Source organism: Barbus barbus (genome assembly GCF_936440315.1).
Source record: "Barbus barbus genome assembly, chromosome: 49".
NCBI lineage: Eukaryota > Metazoa > Chordata > Actinopteri > Cypriniformes > Cyprinidae > Barbus > Barbus barbus.
The window spans coordinates 19,444,933-19,459,077 of NC_136727.1; the positions used below are offsets into that span (position 1 = coordinate 19,444,933).

Below are 14,145 nucleotides of genomic sequence, written 5' to 3' on the forward strand. Positions count from 1 at the left end.
TCTCGTGGTCAGAAAACCTTAAAAAAAAATTACTACATCACCACATGTTGTTTGGGAGGGTTTCAAGAAAAATTCTCCTAGCTCATCCAAAAACAAACTCCAGCAAATGCAGGTATCAGACAGGACTGGCACTTCAAATGGGACTGGCTTCTATGGTCAGATGAAAAAAACGAGCTTTTTAGCAGCAAACACTTAAGATGGGTTTGGTGAACACAGGGATAAAAAGTACCCCATGTGTACAATGAAATATACTGCTGTATTTTTGATGTTGTGGACCTATATTTCTGCTGGAGGTCCTGGACATCTTGGTTAGACACATGGCATCATGGATTCTATCAAATACCAACAGATAAAAAATCAATAAGTGACTGACTCTGTTAGAAATCTTATAATGGGCCATGTTTGGATCTTCCAACCAGACAATAATCCAAACACATACCTCTAAAACAACACAAAAATGGGTCAGTGAGCACAAAACCAAGCTTCTGCTGGCCATTCCAGTCCTCTGACCTGAACCCTGTAGAAAATGAGTGAGGTGAACTGAAGAGAAGAAGCACCACCATGCAGCTGTGAATCTGAAGGATCTGGAGTGATTCTGGATGAAGGAATGGTCTCTGATCTCTTGTCAGGTGTTCTCTAACCTCATCAGGCATTATTAGAGCTGTTAAACTGGCAAATGGAGGTTTCAAAAAGTAAAGAATAAAAGGCTACCAATTAGGGGTGTGCAATATATATCGTCTGCGATAATATCGTAATTGTTGTTTTAACGATGTGCAATTTGACATTATCAAGTATTTTCCAAAAACCAAACAGAACACCTACAAAGTGCACGCTTACATCACGTGAGGAAGTCTAGACTATGGCGTGTGCGCATTTAGAGTGTATTCTTTCACTGCATGATTCAGTCTAATAAAATGCATTAAGAATGATCACAAAATTCAAGATATGGGGGCAGAAAATTAGTATATATATACTGTATATCATTTCATATGGTCAAAATCACATGAAGAGTGCCTTTTATCTTCAAAAATAAGCACGATTACAAATGTGATGTTGATTTTATACAATAGTTCAATAAACAATAAGTTAATATTAAGAGACTTACATTTTACATTTACATTTATTCATTTAGCTGACGCTTTTATCCAAAGCGACTTACAATTGCTGTATATGTCAGAGGTCGCACGCCTCTGGAGCAACTAGGGGTTAAGTGTCTTGCTCAGGGACACATTGGTGTCTCACAGTGGATTCGAACCCGGGTCTCTCACACCAAAGGCATGTGTCTTATCCACTGCGCCATCACCACCCCACGGTGATGACTTACATTTTAGACACCATATTGCCTGTTTTTGCTATTCCAAACGGCTACAGCACTGTATCTCTGAGCAACAGGATGATGTTGTTTTGTTCCTGAATGAATCAACCGTTTAACTTATTCGTTTCAGTCGCAATGACTTGTTATCAGTGACTTGCTGCCACCTACTGGCGATTTTAATTTCTCATTCAAAGTATCTGTTCATTTCAAAATAATTTCAAATATCAGTATTCAGTGTTTTATGTTTAAAATATCAAAACATTATGCATTTGTAACTGCAGGTTAAATCACTCCATGTCCCTCTGAGCTGCACTAAACAGTGTGTAAATGCATCTAAATGCCACTTCAGATGGAACTTCTGCAAAGATTCATTTTGTTGATACTGGTTTCACTTGTTTGGTAATGTCTTATTATTCTAATTGACTGATTAAATGTAACAATTTGATTCAAAAGATGCACACGTTTAGAAAAAATGGCTTTATTAAAGGTAAAATTGCCCATAAAAGGAAAAAATGAATTTAAACTTATTAATTTCTATTAACACAGAATATGAAGAATCAAAAACTGCAGCTGTCCACGGTAGTCAGATATCAGCACAATAACACACTCGGCAAAATATTGTCTGATTATCATTATCGAAAAAATCCCCCAAAATATTGAGATTAATTAATTGAATGCGATTGTCATGCGTAAATCTGGTTCTGTGATTAGTAGTAAATCTCTATCACGTGTTTTCAGATGGAGCAGCATTTACTACACAGAGCCGTTGTTCTCCGACAAGCTATGCAAAAAAAATTGCAGACGATATAATCGTACGATTATGAAATCGGGGTGTGAAATTGGAGTTTCTGTGTGAGAGCGCCCCCTGGCTTCAGATGAAGATTTACTGCTGATCACCGAACAGTGCTTCACTGAAAGATACGCACGACAATCGCAGCTTCGGTCTAATCGCGATTTCGATTTCATTCCGATTTATCGTGCAGCCCTATACCAAAGTCATTGACACGATCAAACGTTCAACCTTTACCAAAGTTATTAAAACAATTAAATATTTAGCCCTGATACCAAAGTCATAAAAACAAATGTTCAGCCTTAACCAAAGGTTTTAAAACATCACGCATTCAATCATGTTATCAGACATCTAATTTAAATCATCGAGATTACCAAAGTCATCAAAAAAATATAATTTCCCCCTTAATTTACATGGGAATTTTAATTATATCAACAGTCCTGCTCGACTATTTGAGCTCATTTTACTTGTTGCATTTTATTTATTATTTACTATTGACTTTTTTCAATTATCAACATAGTTTTAAACTATTTAGATGTCCCAAGTTTTCATAACAGGGCTGAAAAAAAATTGCACATCTGATACTAATCTGATAATACCTTGAGGCAAACACACAACATTTTCTAGCTATGCACATGATTAGCTACATTTCAGATTATGAAACATGACAACATATGGACGACTAAAGCACATCATATCTGGCTGTGTCTGATATCGTGCTTGGATGGTAGCGTTCTCAGATACATGCCTGCAGGCACTGAAAACCACATCAAAGTGATTTCATCAGGCGGTGCATTTGGAACGGAAGTGAGAGGACCATGAAAGCACAGTCCAGGCTAAAGGCCTCGGAAATTGAATCATTTTAGAGAAACATTGAATATTTATTAAAGATGGAACTGTGATCTCATCTTTATGAAGGGTTACAAAACAATGACATTGGACAATAGGATATAAAATAACATTACAAAAAGCCCAACTTTTGAGCTGGATGAAAAAGGATGTAGCCTAAATCAATGTGAAAACAAAGTGAAAAAGCAATTTAAGACATGCTGGAGTACATATTTAAATATTTGTCAGTCAACGGCACACATACCTAATGTTTGGTGGATGGATTCCGCAGTGCTGGGGCGGCTGCCAGTGCGAGTAGGTGGGCGGGAACTAAAGCGAGAATGGGCGGGGCTATCGTCACTTCTCTGTCGGGTAACCGTGTAGACTCCATCACCACCAGCTCTGCACAGGCAAATACACATAAACACATGTACAAATGCACATTACCATGTCCAACACGCTCAAAGGGTTTAACTAAATTGATGAAATGCTGCAAATTCAAAGTTAGAAAATTCAGAAACATTATATGTGATGGCAAAATGATGGTTCCTCTAACTAGTAAACAAAAAACTCAAGGATAAAATATGTGAATATACACATTTTTAGCTATTCCCCCAGGCTTAAATTACATCTATTCAACTTTGTCTACTCCAAGTCATTTAGAGATTGTAGTATATTATCTTATTCATTTATTATATTATCCAAAGTTTTGATACATTTTATATCCAAAGGCTCGAATAAGTTCTCAACTCATCTCAAGGGCATAATCACAATGTTGTGTTCTTTCATTCATGACATTTCAAAGCACCAAGAATAAAACATCGAGAGTCATGCAACCAATTGTCTGCAGTAGTTTCCATAACTATTCCATACGCTTCAGGATAAATCCAACTGTGGATGGAGTCTCGCATATCCTGCTTGCACGTTAACATTATTTGACATAAGGGCAGAACTATTGACTTCTCCACAGTGTTCATGATAAGGACAAAGATGAATACACACACATTTGCACTTCCGCTGTGGGCGAGAGTCACTGTGTTGGTAGTATCATCTCAAATTAAGATGCCTCCTTTAACACCTCAATTATTTAAAAAAAAATAATTAACAGTTAGTGGTTACGATACCAACAAGGAATCAAACTAGTACACTTGCATTTATTAAAGTAACACGGCATGCCAATGAACCATATCTGGGTATGAGTAAATTTCATATGAATTCTGTCCAAGAGATGAAGATTTCTGAACGATTCTAATATTAATATGCAAGACGGTTTTAAGTCACATGAAGAAAAGTTAGGTTGACTTAATAGATTCTGAATGGATCTTGATTTGGAGTGAATCTATAAAACGATTCCACTATGAATAGCACCGAATATTTCTCCTGATGTGAACAGGCATTCAGAAAGAGGTTCTTACATGGTGTTTCTGTGGGAACTGGGCGTAACGGGCCGCTGGAAGGGCTCGTCTATGCTGCGAGATGATGGAGGGTATGATCTTCTCTTCATCTTCACCATGTTGGTCATTATCTAAAAAGCATCATAGAGATATTTATCATCTGATCGTCCAGCATCGCAAACAAATCAACATATATAACAGTTTCTCTATGGTTCACAAAGGAATCATTCTTTTGAACTGGTTCTTTCTAGTTGAACCAGTTCACCAAATCGGACTGAACCGTCTGAAACAGTTCACGGGGTGAGCAGTACAGATCTAAAAGTTATTCAATCAAAACTCCTTTTCAGATGCCTGACAGTCACTCCGGCTCGAGCAAAAATACCGGTGTATATGATCTTATGAATCTGGGTTTTGCAAACTCATTCAGTGCTCCAGTTCCTCCAACAGTCACTGAACTGAGGAAACTGAAGACTGATGCTAATATGCACGTGTGAACCGAACACTAGAATAGAAGGGCAAAATCAAAGTTTTTATGGTTGCTCATTGTTTAAAAGCTGATTTAGATTAGCTATAGTTTCACATTATTATTGGGCGCTTTAATAATACAATTGCGTATATGTTACGTCATTGCATGATTACAGAAATTAATCGATTTTACAAACCAGTTTATTGAAACAATCTGTCCGAAAGAACCAATTCGTGGAAAACAATCAGATTTCCCTGTTTGCCTAAAGCTCTGAATTACTGGTAATAATGTTCAGTTTCTTGCATAGACCGATTGTTTCGCTTCATAAGACCTCAATATATTGTCAGTAGCCACGGGTATTAATTATGTAATAATTATGTTGATAATACACTTATCAACAAGGACCACACTTTCAGGCTAAACATTTCTGTTCTAATGAAGAGAAAAAGTAAATGCATCTTGGATGGCCTGAGGGTGAGTAAACTAAATTTACTTTGAAAAGTAATTTTTATTAATCATTTACATGTTTTAACGTACAATGCTCTTGTATGTGAAGTTCTGGACCAGTTTCTCTCGTCATATAAATATACTGTAGCGTGACGGTTTACCCCGAGATACTCTGTTGTCAGCAAAGATTCTCCGTTGAGTTCTTTTGGCTGAGGCTGCAGGACTTCCTCTTTATCTAGGTCTGCCTCCATAACATCTTCCTGTTAACAAGATCACATAATAAGATCAAAGGACTGAGTGGTAAGCTGCCAATAAAACTGCCGATAAAATGCAAATCCCAGTGATAGGCTGTCACACAGTTTATGTGAAATCAGAAGTCATGTTAAGCAACACATTTCTTAGAAGACAAAATCAAAGTGAGTTACCTCGTCATCGTCGTCGTCATCCTCTTCATCATCCGACTCAGGTTCATGTTCAGGGATGTCCGCTGTATATGTTAGAACCATAAATGAATAGAATTAGATGATGGAAATAAACCTTGGAATGCAGCAGCTAAATGTTTGAAGAATATCCTGGCAACTCTTTGTAATTCAGTGAACTTGAATGGTGGAAAAATCATAAAACCATAAAAGCATTATAAACGATCAAATGATTCCATGCCATACTGACCAGGTTTATGACACTTTTAAGGGGCTTTCTGTTCCTTTTGAACCTGATAACCTGGTTCTTATTCAGTTTCATTTTAATGAAAAAGGTGACCAGGATATTGTTCAAAAATGTATTTTTCGTGTTCCACAGATATATATTGGTTAAATAGTATGATGACCGATTAATTCATTATTTTTAATAACATATTTATTTTACTGCTTTTTGTCTTACCCGAATTAAGCTGTTTGATGATGAATTCAATTTGTCTGTTGAGTTCAGGATTTTCTTCTTTACTGTAACAGCGTAAGATCTCCTCCATACTCTAAATGCAACAACAAAATACATTTTCTGTATTCTGTGATTGTAGCTATGGAGCATAACAGTGACCCGTCAATTTTTCGCAGCCTTGTTACTTGCAGGATTTTTCTTGTTTATTTTCTCCGTAGAGATTCAAAAAAATAAAAACATAAATAAATAAACCAAATTATGCAAGAAACAATCTCGGAGCAGAATCACAACATTTGAACTTTGATTTGAAGATCTTTAATATATATATATATTCATATTCATACACTATCGTTCAAAAGTTGGTGGTCAGTACATTTTTAAAAATGTTTTTGAAAGAAGTATCTTCTGCTCACCAAGGCTACATTTGTTTGATCAAATATATAGTAAAACAGTAATGTTGTGAAATATTATTAAAAGCAGTTTTCGTTGTGAATTTATTGTAAAATGCAATTTATTCCTGTGATCAAAGCTGTATTTTCAGCATCATTACTCCAGTCCGCAGTGTCCCATGATCCCTCAGAAATCATAATAATATGCTGATTTGCAGATCAAGAAACTGTAATACATATGTATTATATAAATGCATCCCAAATGCAGTAGTGTATTATTATAAATATATAACAGGTTTATATAATAAAGGTGTAGTTTTTGTTTGACGGTGACTTTTGGGATTTTACTTAAGGATTACGGGAATGTAAGTGTTTCCGCTGGGATTTTAAAACAAACTATTGAGCCATTTTTCTTTACAATGTAACCTTCTCATTTAACTTTGAAATGTTTACCTGTTATCACAAATGCGATGAATGAGATTTTTATTACTCATTGGAGTCAAAGCAATAATCTTGATATGCACCAGTGAATGAACCGTGATTAAACACATACCATCTGTTTGGCTTCCTCTCGTATCTCTGGCAAGGACAGGATGCTGTATAATGCTCCATTCACATAGTACCGAATCTATATTTGCACACATGAACACAAACATGCAATGAACTGAATTCAAAGACACTTCTAGCCAAAGTTTGGACACGCATCTTAAAATCAGCTTGATTCTCTATTTCAAAAAGGGAGTGAAATCTTCAAGGTACACTTAAAATTCAACATTGACAAAAGCGGTCTTATTTGAGAAACGTCTGACGTAAAAAGGCCTAAGCGAATTGACGCCTTCACTTATTCACTAATCAGGAAGGCGGTGAACAAACTCAAATAACACACCTTGTTTGTATAGCGCTTGAGCAATTACTTATTTACCTCATGGTTCTCATGTCCCAGGAGCTCTGTCAGGACTTTCAGGACATGCTTGGCGTCCTCTGCACATTTCTTCTTTCCTGAAACGTGAGACTTACTACAGTAAACACTGTGCTGCTTAAAGTACATTTCTCTGATAGCAAATCAAATAAAGAGGACAAATTAAGTAAACAAAGGATGATGAACAACAATGCAATTGTTTAAACGTACCTTTATTTCTTTGATAGGTATTGATTAATAGATCATTGTGGTGGTGTATCTGTTACCTTGAGTGCGCAGGCAGAGGTTCATGAGGAGGGAGATGGCGTATTCAAGCGTGTAGTCGGACAGACAGTCGGAGTCGTGGAGCTCTTTGACCAACCAGACAATCAAACCGTCTCTGATCATAGCTGACTGCTGCGCTCGCCTGCACACAGCAGAAAATATACAAACCCCAGGTGTTTTTTGAGGTGTTTAAAATGTATTCTGCTGGACATGCTTTAGCTAATTTGGAGTTCCCATTCAAAACTGTTTAAATTTCTTGCTGTGGTATATTATTAAATCTTGGATTCAGTCTTTTTGTCATCTTGTTCACTTTCAATTAGCACAAGTTGTGTATTTCTTTTTGGAGATCTGAGCTTACGCACAGTTTTTGAGTGCATCATTTGGATAATTTGGGCAATTTTCACTCATAAACTGAGGTGCATGAGCTCAGATCTAGCATAAACCAGTTCCAAAAAGAAATACTTGAAAGAGAAATTTATAAAAAAAAAAAACTCATGTTGGTATAACATCTTAAAATGCTTGCTTTTTTACATTTTCTTTTTATTTATTATCATTATAACTCTGTTGGTGCAGCTGATACAACACATGATGACAGTGTGTTTACATTTATTACCACATGGCATACCTGAGGCTGAGTTTCTGCAGCGCTGCAAGCACGTTTTCTCGAGTTACAGACTCTTTCTCTTCGGTCTTCAGAGAATCAAGCAGAAACCTCAGTAAAGAGGGTATCTGAGACAGGTACATGCGTCCTGGGCGTGCAACAGCGCATGAGACAACAATAAACATGTTTCAGAACTAAAGACAGAGATGTATAACGAAAATTCAGCCCCAAAACTGACAACCAGAAACAAATAAAATTTTGCTCAGTTTGGGCCATGGTCAAAAAAAGGTGTGGTCACATTTGTGAAATTTCAGCGGAAATTCTACTAAAATGTAATTTAATGAACAAAATGTCTGCTGTAAACAGTGCCATCAACATGGCGAATGCAGTGTAGCGATCAGCGCAACAAATCCATGTGACCAATATGAACTGGTGGGGAAATATATCGCCCTTAGGGGACATTTCTGATTGATTCCTATTGAATTTACACGATTTAACCTGTTTACAAGTATTTACAAGTTTACAAGTTTACCTGTTATTAGTATTTTGTTTATAAAATGCCAAATGGCCAAAAAAATATAAAGGCACACATGCTCAATTGCTTCAGGCTCAGAATTTGGATTCTAGCCCATAAAGTTTGTGTATTATAGTGTCACCTAGAGCATTGGAGTGATGTGTGTGTATGATTAGCGCTGTCAAACGATTAATCGTGGTTAATCACATCCAAAATAAGTTGTTGTTTACATAATATATGTAAATTAGGTATATATAAATGCACACACATGCATGAATATATTTCAGAGTAATAAGATTTTATATAATTATATGAATATAAATATATACATATATTAAATATTTTTGAAATATACAGTATATATTGTATGTGTGTGTGTTTATATCTACATAATAAATGTACACAGTACACACACATATATTATGTAAACAAAAACTTATTTTGGATGCGATTAATCGCAATTAATCGTTTGAAAGCACTATGTATGATTAGTGGAAGTAATCTGGAACCATCCCGCCAAGTTTGTTTACAGTCCCTGAAACACAGAAAAGGTCATATTAGCAGAAATTTCTGCAAAACTTTACAGGCAAAAAAGCTGAATTGTCTACTGTGGATAGCGTAGACGAACATAACGATCAATGCACTGTAGTGGACCAATCAAAGCAAGCAATCCGCATGACCAACTTGAACTTGTGTGAAACACCTATTGAAATAAATAGATTTAGCCTGCAAGAATTCACAGAACAACAGTAAATGTGACCACACCTTAAATTGAAAAAGTAGGTTTTCATAAACCGACAAATGCTACCAAAAATTTCGAGGTGGAAATATAAATCCACATTCACAATTGATTCAGGGTCAGAATTTCAATTCTAGCCTGTTACACAAAAAAAGAGATCAATGAGTTGGATTTGGGACCTGCCAAGATGTTATATTTTTTTGAGTGTCGGACACACAAACCGATTTGAAGGTAGAAAACTGAAAAAAACAAAACAAGACGTCTCTGCTTGGAGCGAAGACATCTTTGTGAGGAATCATTTTCACTTACCATCACACAAAGAGGCAAAGGCATTAATGAGTCGTGCCATATACTGTCTGACAATCTCATTTTTGGATTTCATCAGATTAAGAACAGTTTTCTGTAACAAAACAAGTAACAAGTTAACAACTAAACAAAACCGGTTAGCCAAAAACTTACTGTTTTTTTTGGTCATATGGCTTTTGGTTCAATTAGTTGTTCTTCAACGTGAAAAGGACTATTTTGTCGGTCAACCAAGTTCATTCTGGATTTTAGTAACGTGAGATATTGTGATTCATCCTAAACAAAGACTGAAAGGTGAGCTGAAAGCATGTATGCTATTATCTGACTTGACTGCTCTAAGGAACTTGCTAACAATGATTGGAAATTATGAGTTAAGATGTCACGTTATCTGCTGAAACCTGATCATCCACATTCATCTTCATCCTAAAAACCTGAGACAGACTGATGTTAAACACATTTTAGAAACGAAGTAGGTCATAGACAGCGCAAGTTATTTTTAAGTGTTTCAATTGCTGTAGTCTAAGTGCATTCATTGTGAACAACAAAACAAAAAATGTATCAACATCTGGATAGAAATGCAATTGAAATATATTGGAATTACATAAAGGGTCCATTTTCAAAACAGTTTATGTATTTGCATACTATAATAAAATATCCTACAATATATTATTTAAAAATCCACGTGTGGAGAACGAAACATGTTTTTATGTGGAGCTCCTTGTTTATTTATGTTTATTTTATGTGGAGCTTGACGTCTCCACGTAAAAGAAAGACAGATTTTAGTATCGATAAGCTTAACAAAATTGAAAGCTTTACATATTTGTATAGATGCAAGATGTCAAGATAGCTAAATACCATGTCCTGCAAGGTCATAGCAGTGCCTCAATATATAATATGTTTAATATAAAGCTATTTTATTATTTCAAATGCACTTTTATTTATTGATACATACATATATTTCCCAATTAGGGTTTTGTAATGTACCTGTTTGGAACTGTAGCGCTCCAGAAGATCATTGCTGATGAAGGCTTGTACAACCGTGTCCCTTTGCTCACCATAAACAGATCTGGTTAACCTCTGGGAAATCACAAGAAAACGGTCATGCAATGTGAACACCAATGTGTATTCTAACGGGCAGAAAGCTCCTCAAAGATGAAGATGAAACAACAAAACATCTCCTACAAACTCTTAAGTTTAAAGGATTCAGAATTGAATTTTGACCATGGCGTTTTTAGCATGTTTGACCAATATTACCAGTGATTCTTGACTTGTGTAATATCACAATATGATGTATTGTGTAATAATTCTGAGTTACCCAGCGCAAGGCTTGAAGCAGCAAAGCCTTCAGTCGATCTGATCCATTCACTAGGTCTTTTTTTAGCTTCTCGTAGTCAAGGGAAGGCAACAACGGCACGTCTTTGGGCCTCCTGAGAGCAGGAAATGAAAGGATGATGAATCAGCACATGAAATCTGGCTCTTCAGGTTACCGATTGGAATCTTTCCATCTCTGGGAACATCACATGTTTCCATAATCTGGTTTTATTGCATTTATAGAATTACTTTTGAATGATGACAAGTAAAAGATGCTAAAGTTAACAAGCTACTTTAGACATTCATTAAATATTTTAACACAAATTACAGTAATTCCTTCTGGTTTCTATTGACAACTATAGATTTTAAAGAAAGAATGAAATCTGGATATTGGGTTATTGTGAATAAAATAAACATACTATAGGGTTATGGTTTGGTTTAGGCAAACTATGTAACTAACTTGACTGTTATTACTAGAGTTAAGGTCATTGCACACCGAGTCCGAAAATGTCATCTGAAATTTTCACACGTTAAAAAATAAATACGACCTCACGTTGTCAATCACGATTACATACTGCCTCCGAAATTTTCATCCGTCATAAAAAAATTCAGACCGGGTTCGATTCTTTGCGTTTTTCGCATCCGTGGCAAGCATTTTGAGAGGTGTTTTGGCAGTTCAGAGCTACCATACACTACTTCATACAAGCGAACGGCAAAATCCAGAATGACAATTATCAAATTCATCCACTTAGTCTTTGTCTCGCAGCACAAAGCACTGTATACAGATAATTGCACACCGAGTTCACAGAAATGGTCTTCTTTTTAATATGTGGCTCTAGTATGGCTAGTAAAGCATCAAACTGAGCCACTGACATCCTGAAGTAATCTTTGATAATCCCACTGCTCCTTTCCTTTCTATATCTCAGGATTGGATGGACCCAATATTTCCTTTCTTTTTCTCTTTTTAAGAAGCGAGAGGACAACAAAATCATTTAGTACTGTTTTTTCGCAACAGATTTATTAATGCGCATCGGACTCAGGGTGCAAGGTTTCTGTCCGTGACAAATTTTTAGGATAGCGAATACAAAAAAACGCATACGAAAATTTTGGACTCAGTGTGCAGAGACCCTAAGTACAAATAAAGTGTTACAAAGACTTTTTGTTCAGGTGTCTTCAGATATTTTTCAGATTTAAATGTATTTGAAATATTAATGGTTATAAAAACAAGATATTGTAAATATATATGGGATGTAAAAATGGGATTTTTTTTGAGTATTCTTTTCCCCACACAATGTAAATAACTAGCCTTATAACATATTAAGCGGTCCTCTGTATTAAAAAATAAATAAATAAATTGTGAAAATCCCTGATCTATGTTAAGTTACCAAATGTTTAGCAGACAAGCCTGCTACTACAGGCGAGACAAGATTTTTTTATTTAGTGCTATCAAACGATTAATCGCGATTAATCACATACAAAATACAAGTTTTACATAATATATGTGTGTGTACTGTGTATATTTATTATGTATATATAAATACACACACATACTGAAAATATTTACTAATATATATTTATATTCTTATATTTTATATTATATATAAATATATTTAATATATAAACATAACATTTTTTCTTAAATATATACATGCATGTGTTTGTATTTATATATACACAATAAATATACACAGTACACACACATATATTATGTGAACAAAAACTTGTATTTTGGATGCGATTAATCGCGATTAATCGTTTGACAGCACTATTTGTATGATCTTTTAAAACACAAAACTTACTGAGGTGCGACTGATGCCCGTAACATTGAGGACGCCTGAATGGGGGAAAAAACAAACAAACAAAATATAAACACGTAATTTGAATCTGATGATACATTGGCTTGCAAACAAAAATAAAATGTCTGTGCATGTTAGTGAACTTTTAGATGGTTATTCTACAGTATGCGAGTATTCAGGTTGTGGCAGTAATAGCATGCGTTCTACAACGGTTGCGAGCGCATGCAGTATGGTGGGGTTACATGTATGTGCGTGCGATGAATGACCTCAAACAAATGAATAACATGGTCTCAAAGCAGGGAGGTTGGAGGAGGGGGTTAGTGAGAGGAATTCCCCACGCTCGTTATTGCGCTGCACCTGCGGGATCTAATTTCCAACTGAGCCAAAGAGCGCGGCAAATTCTGGCATCTCAAAGATGCAATTAGAAGCCGTACCTCAGGGAGGGTTACACCGAAACCCACGAGGAGGCGGATCGTGTGACCACAAACTCAGGTGGTTCCGCATTATTTGGAGTGTGAGGAATGGTGATATTAGTGTGTATGTTACGTGAGGCCTGTGAAGGGCTGAGTGAGTCATGCTAGTTTGATTTCAAACAGGTTTGAGGAAAAGTTCCGGATAGCTGGAGTTATGCATATGAACATTCTCAACTTTGGTAAACCTTAAGTGTTTGCTCTGATTATTTGCAGTTCGTCTGCGTATGTGGGTTTCACAATAACAAGGGATATGAACGTAATGAGTATATCCTGGTCCAGAGAAGGATTATATGGTTTACATGTATGTCAAAACTAAGAGTTGATTCATTGTAGTTTTTTTTTATTTTTATAAATAAAACAATTATTAAATAACTATTTTCTTTTCATCTTCTTTTTATTAATAAAAGTAAAAATAAATAAATACACATAAAATGTATGTTATTTCACTTTTGCTTATTATTATTATTTTATCTAAATTTACGAATCATAATATTAAATGTTTTTCTCTTCTGCTCGCCAAGGCAGATATTTTACAATATTACTTTTTTCTGTATTTTTGATGCATTCATTTGATCAAAAATACAAATACAAACCTCAAAAACGGTAATATTGTAAAATATAATTTTAAATAGTGTTTTCTGTTTGAATATCTGTCATAATGTAATTTATTGCTGTGATCAAAGCTGTATTTTCAGCATCATTACTCCAGTCTTCAGCGTC

General features: G+C 35.5%; 1 protein-coding gene across 4 annotated transcripts in view; it reads right to left on the reverse strand.

Moving 5' to 3' along the window:
• Positions 1-14,145, reverse strand: part of LOC306867758 (lisH domain-containing protein ARMC9-like) — a 44,872-nt gene that overhangs the window by 15,159 nt on the left and 15,568 nt on the right. For all 4 annotated transcript variants that reach the window (XM_079413612.1, XM_079413610.1, XM_079413613.1 and 1 more), the window contains 13 exons: positions 12,956-12,990; positions 11,161-11,272; positions 10,830-10,922; positions 9,852-9,942; positions 8,314-8,437; positions 7,691-7,830; positions 7,428-7,504; positions 7,059-7,133; positions 6,120-6,210; positions 5,666-5,727; positions 5,402-5,500; positions 4,349-4,458; positions 3,199-3,335 (listed from right to left, as the gene is read on the reverse strand). In XM_079413612.1, the coding sequence (XP_079269738.1) occupies positions 3,199-3,335; positions 4,349-4,458; positions 5,402-5,500; positions 5,666-5,727; positions 6,120-6,210; positions 7,059-7,133; positions 7,428-7,504; positions 7,691-7,830; positions 8,314-8,437; positions 9,852-9,942; positions 10,830-10,922; positions 11,161-11,272; positions 12,956-12,990 (1,246 nt within the window). The remainder of the gene's footprint in view (positions 1-3,198; positions 3,336-4,348; positions 4,459-5,401; positions 5,501-5,665; positions 5,728-6,119; positions 6,211-7,058; positions 7,134-7,427; positions 7,505-7,690; positions 7,831-8,313; positions 8,438-9,851; positions 9,943-10,829; positions 10,923-11,160; positions 11,273-12,955; positions 12,991-14,145) is intronic.